Here is a 20,286-nt window from a genome sequence, read left to right as displayed (position 1 = left end):
TCAGATCAGCAGTATTCTGTATTGCTGCCAAGTTATGCTTTCTTTTAAGTGAGAACATAAAAAGAACACATGTAACCAAGGCTATTCTAGTACCAATTTCAAGCCTGTATTTAGACTCTGCAGATGCCACCTCATAATGCAACCACCTCGTAAAACCAGAGGTAGAATTTTTCCGTCCTTTATGTCCTTTTCAAAAAAAGAGCAAACCAGAGCAAAGCAATTGCAGCTGACATACACAATGGAAATTTCTATGCAATTGGGAATTAGGATATCATGGATCTGTTTGGCTATATATGAGCTGCCAACTACTGATGCAATATAAACATTCACAGCTACCAGTTCTGTTCCATAGATTTATCTATGATAGGGATGCAGGAGTTGAATGCACCATTAGCAAGTTTGCTGGTGATACTCAAGTGGGAGGCGCTACTCACTCCCTTAAGGGATGAGAAACCCTACAGAGCAATGTGGATAGATCAGAGCATTGGGCAGTCAGTGGCAGGAAATTTATCAAATGCCAGAATCTGTATCTGTTAGAGAGTAATGCTGGGCACGAGCATAAACTGGGAGAGGAGTGGCTGGAGACCAGCCCTGCAGAAATGGATCTGGGAGTGCTGGTCAGCAGCAGCTCAGTGTGAGCCAGCAGGGAGAGCCTGGGCAGCCAGGAGGGCAAACCCCATCCTGGGATGCACCAAACCCTGTGTTCAACCATTCAGACAAAAGAGGTGATTATCCTGCTGCACTCAGCTTTGGTACAGCCACACCTGGAGTACTGTAAACAGTTCTGGGGCCCACAGATTAAGAGGGATGTGACGGTCCCTGGATATGTCCAGAAGGCAACAACAAAGCTGGGGAAAGGGCTGGAAGGAATGTCCTAATGAGGACTGGCTTAGGACTTTGGGTTTGTCTATGTTAGAGAAAAGGAGGCTGAGGGGTGGCCTCATTGCTCCCTACAGCTTCCTGAAGAAGGTGAAGAAGCAGGTGCTGAGCTCTTCTCCATGGGAGCAGTGACAGGACACATGGGAACATGTCAAAGCAGTTCAAAGCTGCACCATGGAAGGTTTAGATGTGACATTAGGAAGCATTTCTTTACCACAGGGGTGATCAACCAGTGTAATAGCTTCCTAGGAGGTGACTGATGCCCCAAGCATGTCAGTGTTTAAAAGTCATTTGGACATGACCTTTAGGTCAGCCCTTGTGGCATGGGTGCTTCCTTACCCTTAAAGGGTTGGTCATCAGGCAGCAGAACTCGATGATCATTGGAGGTCCTTTCCACCTGAAACAATCTATCCTATTCTTTTTCCTTCCTTCTTGTTTCTGTAGCAGTACAGGCAGAGGGAAATCTCAACATTTCTTCCCAGCCCTGCACTAGCAGAAAGGATTGAATGGGCAATCATGTCCCAGCCTAGGCATTGAATGTCTCTGTGTGGGGAGGAGGCATGTACCATCTGATGGGTCTGAGAGATGTGGATTATCTCAAACTTATGTAACCATTTGAAGAAATCTGGGGGGAAAAAAGCCAACAAAAACAAGTACAGTTTTCAAGTTTGCTGTGTTCATTCAGTTAATCCGTGTTTCCACAGAATGGCAGAATTCCACAAATCTCTTCAGAGATCAAACCCTTCGCCGAATGCAGGACATGCTTCCAAACCAAGTGACTTTTTGAAGTGTTCAATACCTATTATTTCCCTAGAGTTTTGTTTTCTTCTCATCCTCATTTTTAGAAATGATTGAGCCATTTCCCTTGGAGAAATGTAATAAAACATTTTATTACATTTGAGAACAACAGAACCCCATGAGAGCAAGGGTCCATCTCCCTTGTTAGTGACTAACCACAAGTGTCTACAGGCAAGCACAGGAGCAGTAACCAGAAGCTGACTAACTAAGAGACTGGTATGTGCCTGAAATGCCAGGAGTTTTTCAGCTCCAAAAACATTTTCAAAGACACATATTTACCAGAGGAAAAAAGATTGAATTTAATTTTATTTTTCTGAATTGGTTTAAGAGCCAGTGCTCACAGGCATTAACACAATGCAATTCTGTAGCCAGGCCCAGGCTAAAGCTTTCCCCCAGTTTTGTTTAAAAAAATCAAAACATCCTTTGCAGTTTGGCAAAGGCCAGGCCACAAAAAGGAGAAGCTGGAATATGAACCAGGCAGTCCCTTTTCCCGAGACCTGAAGAATAAGGATTGGTCAAACGAAGAGAGGAGGAGATGTGCAACAGCCTGGGTTTTTTTAAAAGTATGATGCATATCAATGACAAGCATATTTTTTTTGGCTGCAAAAAATTGCTTTGTTGTGCTTCTTGGCCAGTGATGCATGAAAAGTGCTCTCATGCCTGGCCTGCACCTGTATTTCATGCAGGGAGAGCTGAAAAGTGCCAGCTCCTGATGCTGCAGCAAACCAGAGTGCCTTGTACAAACAAGAACCCTGGGGAAAACCAAACCAAGGGAATACAGGAGTTCAGTCCTGCTACAAACTTGGAGTGGCAAAGAAAGGCAGAGAGGAAGAGAATGAGTGGTGCCTTGGAGGCACAAAAGCAGCAGGAGAGAACATAGGCAGAATGGCCCAAAGGAGCCCTTGGCAAGGAGCCATGCTCAATGGTGCAGAGGAAGGCAAAAAATCCCCAGGGACTGAGATGACTTCACTCATAAACATTACTTTTGGTGGTGTCTGTTGAATCTAGACAAATATTTTAAGAATGTGCCAAATTTAACATCATCCCTATTTTCCTTTTTCTAAATAAAAGATGTCATACTTTAAACAGACCACTTAAGTGCTTGAATAAACCTAGACTAGACATCTGAGCAGTCAGAAAAAGATTTGCAAATCAAAACTCAGCTACAATTAAACATCTGTTCCATATCAGCTTCATTCAGAGTTTTCTTAATTCAGGGTTAAAGACTGATCTTAATTGTACATTGAGCAAACATATTTTTACTTGGTATTAGCAAACTGTAAGTAACCATAGAGTCTGTGTCAACCCTGATATATTTCACTTGTTCATACGTGCATAAAATACGGTCAGTGCTGGCATCCTTTAAATGCCTTTTGTCATAAATATTTAATTAGACCACTGACTGAATGCAGTAAACAAACCCAATAGGATCTTCATTTGCTTCTAACTAGCAATCATTATGCACTTAGCACTTCTTTTTGTTTCTTTGAACTGTGTTATTCTCTACTGAAACACAGTTTATATTTCAAACAGAAAGTCTAAACCAGTCTTTACTGCAGATCCCAAATTCAGTGACAGAATTTCTTCACAACTCTCTACAAAACCACAGAATGAGAGGAAAAAAGCAAATTTATTTCCTCCACAAAAGCAGGAGATACATGTAGTTCACAGTAACACATTAGTAATTTACACCTCCCATAGAGATCAATTATCAGGAAAGGAGTAGGTCAAAATTACATCATTTGCACTGTGCTAAAAAAATTAAAATTCCTCCTAAAAATTAAGTCTTAAATATTCCAATAGTCTGCACATTCAAGCTATTAAAACTCAACTGCCATCTCAAATATTACGCTATTGAATCATGAACTAAGGTTATTTTATCCTTTAATATGGTTCTGTCATTTCAAGGAAGCACAAATGTTCAGTCACAGTCTTTGGCAAATACCACTCATTAGCTTTCATCCTCAGTACCTTGAGAACTGTCTGTGATAAACTTACAGGCTGTTATTCCTTTAACTCTCTTTAAAGTAATGAAAGGTAACTGAAAGTTTTTTAACAATTCACAGCCTGTTAAAGTTGTTTTAAGTCATGCTCCCCCAGAACTATTCAACAATAGCTTCTTCCTCTTTCCATCTCTCCAGGTATTCACATATTACTCTGAAGATTCTGAGGCTAAGTAGGTGTTATCTTTAGGAGTTACAATAGTTTTAAGCTTAAAATAATTCAATTAATTGCTCATGCTCTATGAATGCACATATTGCATACATGTAACTCCTGTTGTTTAGTAAAGTACTTGCATGCAATATTATTTTGTGATTTATTTCAGAAGATTCCTTTAAAGCAACAGAGAACTGAAAATCAATCTATTGTATTAATATGGAACCTATGGACTTCAGGAACTAAAATACTAAAGTTAAACGAATTTAACATAACATTGTAATGGAGGATATTTTTGCTGCCTTATAAAACTTCACAGGTTCCAAAATAACAATATAAAGCAAGTTTGAAGAGTGGCTTGTATAAATGTTTGTAACATATTCCCACTCAAATTTTAATTTCCCAGAGCAAGCAGCCGAGATGCAGACCACATTTTATCAACCATGCAAGATTACAATCAGCATCTCTGCACTGGTGAACTGAATGCAGTTCATTTCTGGGAAAGATCAAAAACCACAAAACACTACAGTGAGAATTTCAAATTACAAAGAACCGAAGAACAAGTTTCACCTAGCACAAGGTTTAGCTCTCATGTCATGGACTTCTCCAGGCAACAGTGGAGTACCTTGGGTGTTGTATCTACACTGGCGTTCAGACAAGGATATTTGGAGAAGCTATACTCCAGAAAGATTAAAAACTAGGTCCTTCAAATTTGCATCTTCAAAAGTAATGAAAGTACAAAGACAGGTGAGAAGTAAAAAGAAATAATCACAAAAGAAACCGAAATACCTGTTCAAACAGTTCCACAGATAAAGAATTACTGACTTTAAGTTCAAACTGTCAAGTTCACATTACTCAAAGATCTACTAAGGCAAAATAAAGAGTGCTCAGGGAAAGAATAGATGACTCTCAGAAGTGATAAATTAATTTACAAAGTAACATCAAAAAGACAAATATCTGAGACTTGCTTTATACTGAAATCTAAAGATAACCATGTCAGGCATGCCTGAGGCAATGTGAAAGACATGCAACAACAAGCCAGAAGAAATAACTCCACTGTCAAATAACACTAGGTGGCTGCAAAAAAGAACTTAAAGTAATTACCAATACATAAAACCCAAGTGGCAAAGAAACAAGAAAGGTTCAAATGTACCTGTACTCCTACAGCAATATTTAATGACAAATTCTGAACTATGGAAGAACAGCATCAAATTACAGTCATTTGCAAAGATGTTTTAATATCCTATTAAAAACATGCTAATTCACCAGGAGTGAACTTCCCTTTTTTCCCCACAATTTCATATATAAGTATACTATCTCAACATCTTAAAGCTATAGTCTTTCCAAGTGAGCACCTCCCACCCATTTTTATTCTGTACCAATCACCACGGGACTTCACTTTCAGAATATTTTGTCACAGAAACCAGTTTTTGTTTACTCTGATATATTTCTCAATGCAACTTGTATGTCACATATACTTCTTTTTTCCAAAAGGTGCTTTAACTCAATACAGATTCCAAGAAAATGCCTCATTAGGCAGAAGTTACATCAATTTCATATTAACCAGACTTTAAATTGTAATAAATCCCTTTTTTATTAACATAAGAGATGCTAATTTTGCAGATGTACCTAATCTATCCAAAATAAACCGATCTAGCTCCAGTTAGAAAAAAATGCACATACAATGCAAATTTTTAATGCTATAATTAGGTTTTTAACTGGATTTTTTTAAAAATAGCACATATATATTCCTTTTCTTACGCATATTTGCTCCAAAACCTCTCATCTGAAAATTCCAGAGTACCAAAAAAAAAAAAAAAAAGTGACATGATATACCATTTCTTTATGCAAAACCTACTTCCACCTGTGTCCTTTTCAGCTGACAATAATGCAGCATTAACCTCTTGCTTACAGGGGAACTTGCCATACCAAGACAAGAAGATCCTTGAGAATATAAAGATTATTATTACACAAACCAATCTGTGGTAGCCAGGACAGAAAACAAGTATATCAACAGACACAAATTTGTTTCAGCCACATTACAATTACAGGACTTGACCAAATCACATAAATTTATCCCTCTGCCTATCTCAGCTTCATACTATGGAACTGAAATGTTTCAAAATATAGCTGAACTCAAGTTACAGCAAGTTAGGACATCCACTTGTCACTTGGTAAATATTAAATTTCTAGAAATGTCTAGTGAAGCATGGAGAGTCTGGTTCAGAATAACCTCTATAAAGCTTTTGCTGCCTAGTCTAAATCTCAGAGATTATACATTTTTTAAAAAACTAATTCCAGATGAACTGTCATTAAACACCAACCTTAAGCAAAAACTGTAGCCTCTTTTCTAATACAACTGTTACACATATTTTGTAAAAGCTCACCAATATTTTCCTGAATTGAAATATCAATTTTTTAAGCTTGAAAAAAAAATCTATTTCAGTCATCTTTGAGAAATCATTCTAATTTATTATGTACCAAATGTTACTTTGCAAAATAAGAAATAAAATCAGCTTCAGTGTTGGAGGGGAATGAAAACTGGGGGAGGGGGTGGTTGGATATGTGTAAAAATTGGGTTTTGTACAAAACATTATATGAAACAATGTTTCCTTCTTTTCCTATTCAAAATTGAAAATCGTGTTATAAAAAATTAAGTATGTTGAAATGTTTTAAATCACTGGAGCTGAAGAAACATAACCACAAATATGTCTAAAACTAAATTAAGCTCACAAAGCAAAAGGGAATATAAAGCAGGATAGAAATCTAACTATCACATGGACAGGAGTTTAGAGAGCAGTTTCTGGTCTACTGAAATGGCATTTCTTCCTAAGCACACAGACTATTGTCAGTGGATATTCTGTTCTCTCAGGAAAAATTATGAACAGGATGGACAGAAAACAGAATGAAAATTAAAAAAACCCTGTCAGAACTCTTCATCTAGCATCTCAATCTATATTGAGTGCTTCTTATAATACAGAAAAATAGAAGAAAATTAAGAGAGAGGTGCCAGACTAAACAACTGGCATATGTCATGGAATTCAATGAGCAGTAACAAAAGAGCTGCTATTTTAGAAGCTGTTAATAGGAAATGCTAGGGATATTATACCTGAACCCATCTGCCCTTCCAGACAGTATGAAGTCTTAAAGTGCAGGCTTGTAACTGTACAAGTGCAGAAAAAGCCTAAGCATTCTCAATTACTTAGGGATTAATCTTACTTAAAAAAAAAAAAAAAAACACAAAAAAATAGAGAAAAACAGGTACTTGGACAGCCATGATGAACAGGTGAAATTTCATGCAACCTCTTTTTCCTGAGAGCAAAAATAAGTGAGATCTAACCGTATTTCTAAAAGGGCCATACACAAAATGATGAATTTTAAGAACCTAAGATGGCATTTAAAAAAAGATTCTTGAAAATAGGAATGACATTTGCTTCCCCCCCCCAAAAAAAAAATCCCAGGAAGTTCCCCTAACTGCTGGGACAGTTCCAATATGGTCAAGTTAGGCCTTGAAGGAACATCAGCCAACTCACTGAGTACTGCTGGGTGTATTCTATAAGGTCCCATGTGACTTGTCTCTCCATCTCAAATGTTCTCACACGTAACCATAAGCCTCCCTTTTTCCATTAGTTTCCAAATCACATCTCCAAGCTTTTGCCATTAACCATTTACTGATTAGAACATACTCAAGCTGGAAGAGTAAAGTTTTTCTGACTGAAATAGCTTATGTTCTAAGAATAATGCATCAACACTTATTTTTTAAGAAACAAAACATTACTATTAATTCAAGATTTTCTTTTTAGATTTTAGTGAATCTAAGGTATACAATAGCTGAACTCAAGTATTAAGTCCTCATATCATGATTCATCACTGTTACTAATTAATTGTATAATATTATATCTACTAATTGGCCACAAAATGCTCAGTATTTAGTTACTGGTGAGAATCCTGATCAGCCTTGATCTGTGTGCTGACACTGAAGCTACTGCATCATGGCTTTCTTTCCTTTTATGCTTGCACCCAGCTATTGCCTTATATAAAGACATATAGTAGGAATGAACAACTGGCAAAATTTAACAGAGACCAAATTAATGAGGTTTTTTCTTCATATTTTGTTTTCTTTCACAGTCCTTTTAGTTTATGTGAATACAAATTGATGCAGTTCTAAAAGGAAAAAGGAATAGGATTGCAAGTCAAACAGAAAAATCCCCAATAGTGCATTAGGTCAGAATTTATTACTGATTATCATGAAGGTTTAGAATGAGTATTAGAAAAAGACAGGATTCTACCAAAAGCTATTATATAACAGTAATGAAAACAAGGTATTTTTCAGTTTTACTTTGCCATTAGCAAGTATAATATTTTAAATATAAAGAAGCTGGTTTACAGTCCATAGTATACTGGAAAAGGCATCAGGAATGTGAAAATCATGACAATTGCCCAAACTAAAACCTGATGTACTAGGAAGTCAAACAAAGTAAACTGGGCTTTGACTGCAAAAATTTTGTTTCTTTGCTTTTTAATTCTTATATCATTTCAGTAACTTTGAAAAAGCAGAAATAAACCAACATTTACCCAAACACTAAATATTGGAGGAAGACTAAAAAAGAGTATCAGAAATATACTAGGATCTTTTGCAGAAAGCACAAACTGAAATTTTAGTTATCAGTTGATATAGCTTTCTGAGACTTTAAATATTTTGATATGGTAGTAGAGCATAAAAAACTCTATATGTATTTAAGAACAGGAATTCATCCATAAAATTGCAGTCAGCACTGCTCATGTCCTATAAATAATTCAAATTAACATATAAAACAAATTGTTTCTTCATGACTTTTTCCTCTCTTTAATTACTTTTACTATTGTTCTTACAGGAAACTTTTACTGCAAATAATGAGAAAATTTATTTCTTGGCAAATGACTTAACTGGATCATGACAGACTTAAAATACTGAGTTATAAATACAAAATGGTATATTCTTAGATCTATGGTAAGCCACCACTTCATTTAAGTCTCATTTTAGGTTGGGGAAAAAGCCCAGGATGATAAAACTCACATAGCCTTTAATTAAAACAGAGATGCCATTCAGATTTAAAAATCCTGATTTATGTGGAAAAAAAAATCCCAAACCAACAACTATTCCAGGGTTACTACTCTGCAGTCAATTTTTGTGAAAATGTGGAACTAGAACAGAATTTCAAATATGTGTTTTATAGCCGTAATGGAATTTTGCTTTCTGAAGAAAAATTTAAACTTTTTAAACTTCAAAGGATAAAAGAAATTATCTCCAGCTGAGATAACTTTAAAAAAAAATGATGAACTCTTTTTGAAGAAAACTTTATCAGCACATGTCCCACTATCTCCAGTAAAGACTTAATGTTTTAGAAAAATAATCAAGTTTGAGCTGTCAAATAATCAGCAGGTGTACTGCAGAGGGCATTTTTAGGAACAAACTGATATGGTTTTAAAGATAGAATCTTAAACTGAAACGTTAAATTAGTCCTAGCGATAGTGTTAAACACTAGGTACAAAGAAAGCAAGTTTTCTTTTCCCTACAGAAAAAGCTCTTTATATAATTTGATGCCTTACCTCTAGGTCACAGCTGTATTCCGTGCCATCCAGAAGCATCACCTTACACTGCACAGTTTTGATTTTCTTTGGAGACTTCTTAGGAAGGTTATCTATTTTAATTTCAGCTGTCTGCACTTCTTTTGTCTCCCTTTTTTCTTTTTCTTCTTGTGTTTCTTCCTTTTTCTCTGCAACTTCCTCTACTTCTTTTTCTTTACCATCTTCTTTGGAAGGCTATATAAAATACAGTTAAACTCAGGAAGGAGAATTTTTTACACTTGTCCATTCCTTTTATAAGCTACTAATAACTAAGTCAGTAACCATTCATTCATTAAAGTTATGCACATACTGGAAACACAATAACCAGCATAAGCACTAAGGTCTTCTTTTAGGGACCAGATATTCTTGCTGTAAAACCAGAGGAGGTGCCTTTTTTCCCCTTTCCTTGAAATAAGATTTCCATTTTTTTAAATATGAGTTATTGGCTTTCTTCCAAAGAGAAACAAATTTATTAAGAAGCTCCAGGAGTTATACTAAACAAAACCCCAGTGCTTATGAAAGCCAAGTGATACAGAATCACAGAATGGTTGAGGTTTGAAGGGATCTCTTGAGATCTAGTCCAATGCCACTAGGGTCACAGAGGACAATTTGCCCAGGACCATATCTGGTTGGGTTTTGGATATTTTCATAGGGGAAGACTCCACAGTATCTCTGGCTGATCTGTTTCAATGTCTGACCCACCCTTTTACCACCCTTAGGGGGCCTATAATCTGCACCACCACCACCTGGCCATGTCCCTTGCCAAGGAAAGGTCCTGTCCCCATCAGAGTAAAAAAGATTTCCTGTGATTTGAGATGTAATTTCATGGGTTTAATTTGGGTCCCTTGCCTTTGGTCATGTAACTGCATACCACTGAGAAGGGTCTGGCTACTCAGCACTGCTTCCATTCAGGTATTAACACATACTGATAAGATTCCCCTTCCTCCTTCTCTTCCTCAGGCTGACCAGTGTCAACTGTGCCAGCACCTCCTCATACATAACATTCTCTATCTGCCTTTGCCACCCTAGAATATGAATGTTAAGAGCTGACATGCAATTTCACAGAAAGCAGGACTGGAACCTAGCAAGTGGAATAGCTGTCATTTTTCCCCAATATGATCCTAACAAAGCTTTACAAGAATTACATAATTCATTAATCAGGTTTCATTAAAATTACTCCAAAGTACCCGTGAGCCTTCCCACACGTACCTGTATTTCAGCACTGCTAATGGAGTGTTTTTCTTTGTCATCTGCTTTAGCATTCTGCCGGTTTTCAGTTGCTTCTTCCAAGCTCTTTCTCGGCTGAGCCACCCCTCCTAGTGCCTGGCTTTCACTTTCTTCAACTACTTGCTCTTCCCCTGTGGCCTTCTTCTTGGGCTCATCTTTGGGCTCTGCCAAGGTGTATGACTTCTGTTTCTTAAGCCAAGGGGGAAGGAAACGAGAAATACCCTTGCTTTCAGGTGAAGATTTTTCCTTCTTCTGGCTACCTGGACTACTTTGGCTGGTTGGTGCTGGGACAGAAGAATCTTGAGCTTCTCCAGAGGATGTTTCCCTGGACTTTTGATCTCCTGGAGTCTCTGATGTTTCTTCAGGCTTGTCCTTGGCTTTGTCTGGTCCCAGCTGCTCAGAATCCTTCTTTACTTCAGTCTCTGAACCAACTTCAGTTGTCATTATCACAACTGACACTAAAAGAAGCAACAATAAAAATAGTTTTGATATGCAGCATCACAACCTTTACTAACTAATTATTTGCAGTAATTTGTAGCAGTTCATAAACTCTTGTAGATTATTAAACTTAGTAAAGAAATACTTTTTTTTCAAATTTTGAGTTTACAAGTAAGACCAGTAAGCTAAAACTTAGTGCTCTACAGATAAAAGATCTACAGCTTCCTTCTCCTTGAAAAAATTTCAAGTGTGCTCACTGAAAGGCATTTGTTTTATTATAAGGTATTAATGTTATTGACCAAGATTATTTCAGAGGTAACTTCAGTTTTCTTTTTACTGAGCTCCTTAGCAGACCCAGAAAATGAATCTTCAGAAGAGCAACCACCTTCTCTAGTAGAAATGGTAGGTACAACCCCCCTACTATTCAGTGACATTTACGAACTTAAAATAAATTCTTGGAAGAAATGAAAAGAGCAAGATTACCAAAGAACAGGTACAAAAGGAAGGTGAGCATGATAGTGAGTATGAAAAATTGTGAAATTGTAAGTTAGTGATATTGTTGCAATTACTAATAATGCTGGGGAGCATACATTTTTAATTAAGGTAAGATTGGGTTCTTAATAAGAATTTCATACCAATCAACATAAAATCATATGTAACTCTTATATTCTCATCACTTCTGCTTACTCTTCCTTCAGTGAAATTAAAGATAAATCACAATACTGTAACAACAGGATATGCAATAATAACCTTTCAACTTAACATTATTGGTATTTGTTGAAAAAAAAATTAACTAGAATAAACAAATGTTGTTATCTGTGTGGCACTATACTGTGCTGCACTGCTCTAAAATGTAGTATAAGTACTTTTTTCCAATTTATTGAAGTGAGCCAACAAAAATAAGCATACAAGGGTCCAACAAAAGTTTATAATGGTTAGACTTCATTATCCATCATGGGTATTTACTTACAATCTTCTGAAAACAATTAATTTTAAATTGATGGTCTGTTTTTCTGGCCTAAAATTTAGCGAGCGATTTACAATCACATTTATATCTTTATAGCATGGGAACCCTCTCCATTATGATTATCTTCACTGCATGCCATTAGAGGCAGGAGGCTCTTAGGCTGAGGACTCCTGCTGATCTCCACTGCTCCCACCCGTGCCCAAAAAGAGTCAAGAAGGTTATCAAGCTCAGGCTTGATGCAATTAACTTGCACAACACTTTAAGCTGCATTTGAAGCCAAGTGAGAACTTGTTTAGATCACAAGGCAGCAGTAACACTTTGCCTCCAGGTTTCCAAAGCACATCCATAGGCAGTCAGAAACAGTTAAACTAAACCAATCCCTAATATGAAAGAAAGAAAAAAGGAAGCTAATAGAGACTTAAATATACAAGAGAGGCCATTCTGGTCAAAGAGATGAGCAATACTGAGCCAAAGGAAACACCATCTTGACAGTTATCTTACTAAGAAGCCTAGACGTAGGAGCCTTGAAGTATCTACAAATTCACATTAAGCATCTTGAGACCAAAGTAGCTACAATGGTGTGTGAGGGTTTTTTGTTCATCACTTAGCATTTCACTATCTAAAATCAAAGCATTCCCCAATGAGGAATTAAAAGTTAGTACCTTTACTGCTACTCTAGAGACTTCTGAACACATGTCAAGCTTAAATATTACAGTTATGTAATAACTGTAATATTACATTACATTACTATGTAATAATTTCTACCACTTTTTATAAAACCCTTAAAGTTTCAATACTATTATTAAAGCTTGTGATAGAGTATTACACATTATGTAAGTACTATTTATCTCAGAGGTAACAGGCCTCTGAAAGGCAGGTTTCCATTTGACTGTTGAGATTAAAGAATTTGCTATTTAAAGCCATATATTAGTATGCTAGTTTTCAAGCTCCTACTAATCAAATTACATCTTGCTATTACGTTTGTGTCTCATACAGAAATGCTCCTGTTCTTTCCAAATGGTAGGCATCTTATTAACATAATAGTGTGAAGCTTTATAATCAAAATGAAAAATTAACAATATCTAGAAACCAAACTAAACTTTCCCTGAGAAAAACTGAAACTTCTGCTGATCAGAGAATAACAATACACACAGCTTTATGAATTCATAAGGGAGGTTTCATAAGTAACAGAGATAGTGGTGATTTTTTTTTCCTACATCGTTAAGAAAGAACCAATTTTTTCTCAGAAAGTAGCTTAAAACAATTTTATAATACTTGATATACAAATCTTCAAAGAAGTTCTAGGGAAGCCACTATATTTCCTGCACTTTTTTGTTTTACTTTTCAAAATATGCAGAAATGCATGAAATATGTGAACAAACTAATAAAAAATCATTATATGCCACTCTCAAAATTAATACCACAATTTGATTATACAGCCAAAAAGGAGACATCTCCAGAAAATTCCTTAGAGCTAAGCAAAATCAGTCACCCTAGAAACACATCCCTATGATATTGTTCTAACAATAAAAGAAACAGAGAATATCAAGTCACACATCTTAACTGATTAAATTTAGACAGAACAGCAGTGGGTGGCACAAACTCGCTCGATGGAAAACAAGAAAGATTTTGCATCTTCAAGGGTCCAGGTTTTCATAATCAAAGTTATACAGAGAACTTGGTTTTATACTGCAGAAGCAAGGGAAACTTGTTACAGCCCCGGTCTGAAGAGGTCTGTCCATGTTCACTTAATGCCTTTATTTGATGCCCACAGCAGGAGAGATTTCTTTCATGAGCTCAATTTCCTATAAGCTTGTAACTCTAGTGCTTTTCGGGGCAGGGAGGGGAGAGGAAGAGAAGAGGAATGGAAAGGAGAACCTGACAAAAGGAAGCACACCTCTCTGCTGAGCCTGTATATTTCTTTATACCCCCAGTAGTCTCTGAATTAACTGTGAAGAGGTGGAAGAGTTAACTACACAAGGGCACTGACCAAGAGTGTAAGTTACAGTCTTCCCAAAACACCTACCTTCTCTACCACATTTGCTTGATAGATTTCTTTTTTCCAGGGTGGCATGCTAGTATAAGAACTAGCTATCCCTTGAGAAAAACAAAATTGGGTCTCACATTCCCTATCTCAATGCTCTGTCAGATCCTCCAGTTTTGTAGTTCACAGAAAAAACAGAAATAGGGAGAGACAAAACACTGGAGTTCTGTATTACTGCAGTTTGTAAAGCCTCTGATGTTACCTTCACTACAGTCAAGCAATCAAGAAACCAGGTTTTCTGAAAGTGTCTTTTTCCTGATTCCCTCCTGCCCTGATAGGGAAGACCTCACACAGCTCTGGCGTAACAGCCAACAGTGCACCAGAAAGCAAATGGAAACAAACAGCAGACAGCATTTGTCTCAGAAGTGATACAGGGAAGAAATAAATCAAATCAGATTGCAAATTTGAAATTCTCAACTTCAACTGCATGTTTCCTTGCTTTCTTGTCTTCAAGTAAACTCTCATTTATTCTTACTACGTAGTGTGAGCACACTAAATATTTTTGCCCCTATAATCTTTTGTAAGCTCTGTAACAACTGCAGCAGGACAGGGTTGATAGGGTTCTCCTTATCTCACATTTTTGTATTGCAAGGTAACATTAATCCTGTGTTTCATTTGGAACTGAGAAAGGAGAAAAACAATCTTGCAGCAAGAGTAGACTAAAGAGAAGGAACCTTATGGCGATGCTCAAATAAAGGATTACCAATGTCTGAACAGGGAAAAGAACAGTCTTGGTAGATTTTGCAATTGACATTAAACCTATAAACATTATACCACAAGTGATAACAGCTGTATCTTTTGTAATCCTCCTGAAAACGTGGCTCAGGCCAACTAAATGACTACCTAAACTGCAAGGATGAAGGTTGGGGTGGGATGGCAAAAAATACTGCAAAGCACTTTGCACTTTCTGAAGAGAAGGTGAGTTTGTTAAAACCGGTCCCACTTTTACAGGAAGCAAATGATCTGCCCCATTTATAACTCTACCAACTTCCCCAAGCAAGGGTGCTGATCAGGAAGCAACTGAAGACAACAGATATTCTCACTCCTCTCCATTCATCCCTTCCTCTCTCTGAGGAGAAGAAACTTAGTTCTGGCCCAAGTTCGCAGCTGAAAGCAGAATATAACATGAAGTTTAAGACAAATAAAAGGGAAAAAAGAGAGGGAAAGAAAAAAGTAGCGTAGCTCAAATATCACAGACAATATTAAAACCAACTGCAATAAAATGAAGTTTTCTTTGATGATGCTTTAATCCACTGCTTCTGTTACAGTATTTCTTATTTATCAGCACAGATGAACAAATCCAGATCCTTTTTCAATACATTTCTGGATCTCATTTTACTTATTTTCTGACTACATAAAAGTAGAAAAAGCAGCCCTAAACTTGTTTCTTCCTTTTTCAGTTTGTCACTGAAATTCATAGCAAACTCAAGAAATAAAAATCGCTTTGATAGTTTTATCTCCATCAGTCTACTAGGATTCACAGAGAAACCATCATGTCATAGAAACAAAAGGAAAAAAAACATCAACCTACTTCTACAGAAATAAATTACAGCTCAGTGCACTAAAAGCCAATGTGTGTCTGTGCAAGTCAGGTAATTTTCTGGATCACCATAGTATTAATAATTTATTTTTTAAATCACTACCTTCATAAATATTCCAAATATTTATCTCACATGGGCTACACACAAAAAATTCCAAAAATATATCAAAGAAAATTTCTATCATCTGAAAAAATATACACAAAAACCTGAAACTAGGTCATGTGTATTTCAACTGCCTAAAACAAAGCAAAAATGCTCCTAAATAAAGTTGTTTATTTCTTGTCATATTATTGATCTGAAGCTCAGCAGAAGCCTGATCTGTATTTCACAGTTGGTTAGGAAACATCATTCATGCTTGCTGCTTTCAACATGTAAGATTTGTTGATATAAAAGTTATAAAGAAGTAAAATCCTAGCTGGAACAGTTATTCGTATTTGAGAGTGTAGAAGAATCTGGTTTAAACAGTAGGTAATATCTGATTGGTACTACAACTATATTTTTTCAAAAACAAAAATCAGTTCTTTTCCATAGAGTACAATAATTTATATTTTAAATTTGGCTGAAAGTAGTAACCAAATAATTTTATTTTACATTTCTGCTAATTTTAAGACTTGCATTTTATCACAGGTATATAAATAACATAACTCATGGTATACCATGATTCCGTGTAGCATCATTTTGCTGAAGGTGCCAATATAACCTACACGCATTCTAAAAGCAGACAAAGTAAAAAAGTAAATAAAATTTCTCCTTTTAGTCATTATTTAAATGTATTACTATAATTGAAAAGACATGGAGTGCTCTAAACACCAAGGAATAAATTCTACTAAAGAATGAAGTTTTTAATTTTGAGATCCTTAAGAAAGCAAAAATATCTCTACAATTGGCTTAGATCAATTTGCAACATTCACATCATAGAGTTCCCAATTAAATATTGTTCTGCAGTCAAATATCAACCCAACACCACCCTAGTTCTCCCACGGGAACTTGCATCCTTCTCTGTATGTATAAATACACAGAAGTGTTTATACCTACAAACATACTTTGAAAGCTGAATCTAATAATTTGGATTACATTCATTTTTAAGCACATTCCCGAAACAAAATAGATCATACAAAGGTCAAAGACCATATAAAATTATATATATATATATATATATATATATATATATATATATAATCCAATACCTTTATGGACCTAAAATCCAATCACCTATTTTTAAATGATTAATCAATGACGATATCTAGCAATTTTACCCAAACCTAGGCATTTACACACACTGAACATCAAGCACTGCTCCAGTCTGCTCCTTCCCTGATGATCACTGTGCACAAAAATCAAGGTTAACTGCAGAGGCTGAAGAGACAGACTGCAGACTCGGCTTTTTTGTGAGTCTCTGCAGTAGCCACAGGGCAGAAGCCTGTCACAGTCCATTGGCTTCCCAGGCTGTGACAAGACCACCAGAGCTGGGCCCTGGACAGATCTCCTGCTGTTGTCATGGCTCTTCATTGCAGGCTCAGAAGGCAACACATTGAAAAACCGATTACCAAGAACAATCCTGTGCCATATATAGCCAAAAAAAAACCCCCCAAATTCCTTCTTTTAAAGCTTCACAGTTCATGGAGGAAGCTTAAGCAATAAGTCAGGTGAGTAGACAATGAAATCTGTATTGATTCTGACTTAGCCTTTGTAATAATATCTCCTAGTAAAAGTTTTTCCCAAATGTAAACCCATAAAAAATTTGCCCTTTCTCCTCTTGATTCTACTTTGGCTTCCTCCTAAACTGGGAGCTCATTCTCCAGGAGGTAACCAGGTGAGCAAACTGACATTGCCACTCTGTGTATTGGTCAGCAGATGGTGCCATAATAGCTCTGAAAGTCAGCAGCACATTTCAAAGGCCAAACTTTAAACAGCAACAATACTCCAATTTCAAGTGTAATTCTCAGATTATGACAAGTGGTGGAATGTTTTACAGAAGTATTAGCATAACATATTTTAATAAATCTAACTTCAGAGCCAGACAGTGAATCATGACTCCATGACAATATAAATTAGTTACATGCGTACATGAACACGTGTGCGTCTAAATACTTTCACATATTCACATAATGTCTATGCTTATCTCCAGGAGTAGAAATGGCACACAGTGGTCTTCTTCCAAAGAATATTATGTCTAGCAAATCTAGTTTCCAGGGAATTACAGGCATGTCATAGTGGCTAGCAGCCCTAAGCTAATAGAAGCTATACACATAAGCATCCCTCTATCTAGATAATGACATCACTACTGAAAATAATAGGTTTTTTATGAGCTTTCATGTTTGTATCCATGCCATCATACACTTGATGACTTGCAAACATGCAATATTTCCCTCCCAAACATTCTTGTCCTTATTTAAATATTGAAGTTCCTAGAACTCATTTTTATACTATGATAAAATTATTGTAGCTGTGTAACCATTCCTTGCAATGCACAGAAAACCGAAAACACATCATAAAACACTGGCAAGTTCCTACATAGGAAGGTGAGAATTTATAAGGTAGCTCTGAAACAACAGTGTAAGACAAATACTAGTGTAATTCTGAAGATTGCTGTGAAAGCAAAGAAAAAAATCAAGGATATAGACAGCAAATTGAATGTGACAGAAAAAACTACTTCTGTCTAAAATTGCAAAGTGAGTATCTGTAGTTTAGATAGAATATTTTCACAATAAAACTATTATGCTGACAAATTTCTGTAAAGCAACTCTGGGGAAGTCACCTCTACTCTCTGTAAACTCAAATTACATCCTGGAGCATTACATTTCTCAAAATCCATTTTCCTGTTAAAGCAGCACAACACATACTTATCACCCAAGTGCCTCAACTTTCCATAGAACACCTGCCACAGGCCATCTCTATTTTGCCTGGTGAATAACTTGGTTACTGAAATCCATATATAATTTTAAGGTTTAGTTTTAATGGATAAGTCAATTGAAGGAAAACTCCAGAAAGGAAACAATACTACAAGACATGAAAACCCATAAGAATTCTTTAAAAGCTATTTTTGTTAAAATTTATCTCCTGACACTGTGCAGCAGTCTAAAAATGTGTAATAAAACTAAGAAAATGTTGCAAAATGCTGTTTTCCAAAGCAAATGAAATTCAGTGAAAACTGCATCATGCTTGTAACAGCACCTATGGAACATGTAAAACTCAACCCCAAGGCCTTCAAGAAAATCAGAACATAAATACTACACGTAGCCAAGTTGCAATGCCCACACTGGAAATTGAGATCACATTTAAGCAAATACACATCCTGCAGTTCTCTTTGTGCCATCTCTGCCATACCCAGAGATAACAGAAATCTATTCCTTCTGTATTTTCAATCCACAAACACACTGCTATATTAAGGCAAAGAGTAAGTCTCAAATAGCAAATTAATTTAAATCAAGAAATTTGTCTTTCCCAGAGTACCTAAGCACAAATATAATCTGTTTATCAAGATAGCTTTGTGCTCTTCCCCAGCACTGAAAAAAGTGCTGCAATCTGATGAGAATCCAACATTTTGAAAAGCTGTATTGAACAAGTGACCCCACCCAGGCCCTGACACTGCTAGAGAAGGACAGGCTCAAGTGGAAAAACGGGATTTATTTCCAAATTCATTCCAGCAGACAGAAAATGAACATGGGTCAAGAGACAGCTCTGTTTTCCTGTCATCTGTCCAACAAACTAAGATCAACACAGATTTTGAGAAAAATCTCTGCCCTGTTTTTAAAATCAACTCTGCAAGTTCACAGTGGGTTTTGGCTGTTCACATTAAACCCTCATGATAACCACAATTTTAGAGATTAAAACCAGCAGTGAGTATTCGTTCGTTCCGAGCAATGCTGTCCCTCCGATCTCCATTCTTATCCTTCCACTCTATCCCACCTTGCCAAATGGCTGGTTCTATGACAGTCACACAATTTCACTGAAGCACAGGCAAACATTTATATTTTTCCAATTCTTAATGAAGAAGCTGTGGAGGGTGGGGGTGGACAATGAACACCCCGTTTGAGTTCTGTAAATTATTTGCATTATTCTGATTTGGAGGTGATTGAGTTTTAGATGGCACAATAAAGAATTCAATTTCCAACTATCATTCTTTCTATTTATAATGTATTGGGCAAGATTAAAACCAGCTTCTTTTTATACTGACAACATTATGTTCACTCTTGCATGCATTATGCTTACAAGGCACTTACAATAACATAGTTAATCAAAACACTTGCCAACTTGGTGAAAAATAATGTACTAGTACCTGAGAAATTTTTGTACTGCAAACTGGAACGCCCCAGTGTAATAAAGTTCCTGAATGGTGGAATTCCAGATGCACATCATTGTTTTGACAAGTATCCATTTCCTCTTCAGTGGAAGTCATATAGAGAATTATTACCCTCTCACATGTTCAGGAAGTGCACAACAGCATGCAAAAAGAGAAATCTCTGCGATACGAGGATTCGATGTCAGGGAAAAAAGAGAAGCAACTAGTCTGTGCTTTCAGTAGAGACAGAGACCAGTACACACACATTTAAAAGTAATTTTCATAAGCAGATGTAACCATTCAATTTTTTTCACAAGCACATTGAGGCTGAATGTCATACAGATGT

General features: G+C 36.4%; 1 protein-coding gene across 16 annotated transcripts in view; it reads right to left on the bottom strand.

The window, feature by feature from the left end:
• Positions 1-20,286, bottom strand: part of EPB41L2 (erythrocyte membrane protein band 4.1 like 2) — a 108,963-nt gene that overhangs the window by 50,337 nt on the left and 38,340 nt on the right. For all 16 annotated transcript variants that reach the window (XM_066547007.1, XM_066547013.1, XM_066547010.1 and 13 more), the window contains exons 3-4: positions 10,651-11,126; positions 9,424-9,636 (exon numbers count right to left, since the gene is read on the bottom strand). In XM_066547007.1, coding sequence (XP_066403104.1) covers positions 9,424-9,636; positions 10,651-11,112 — 675 coding nt within the window. In that variant the 5' untranslated portion in view covers positions 11,113-11,126. The remainder of the gene's footprint in view (positions 1-9,423; positions 9,637-10,650; positions 11,127-20,286) is intronic.

This window comes from Molothrus aeneus, chromosome 3, assembly GCF_037042795.1.
Source record: "Molothrus aeneus isolate 106 chromosome 3, BPBGC_Maene_1.0, whole genome shotgun sequence".
Lineage (NCBI taxonomy): Eukaryota > Metazoa > Chordata > Aves > Passeriformes > Icteridae > Molothrus > Molothrus aeneus.
This window is presented reverse-complemented; position numbering and strand designations above follow the sequence as displayed.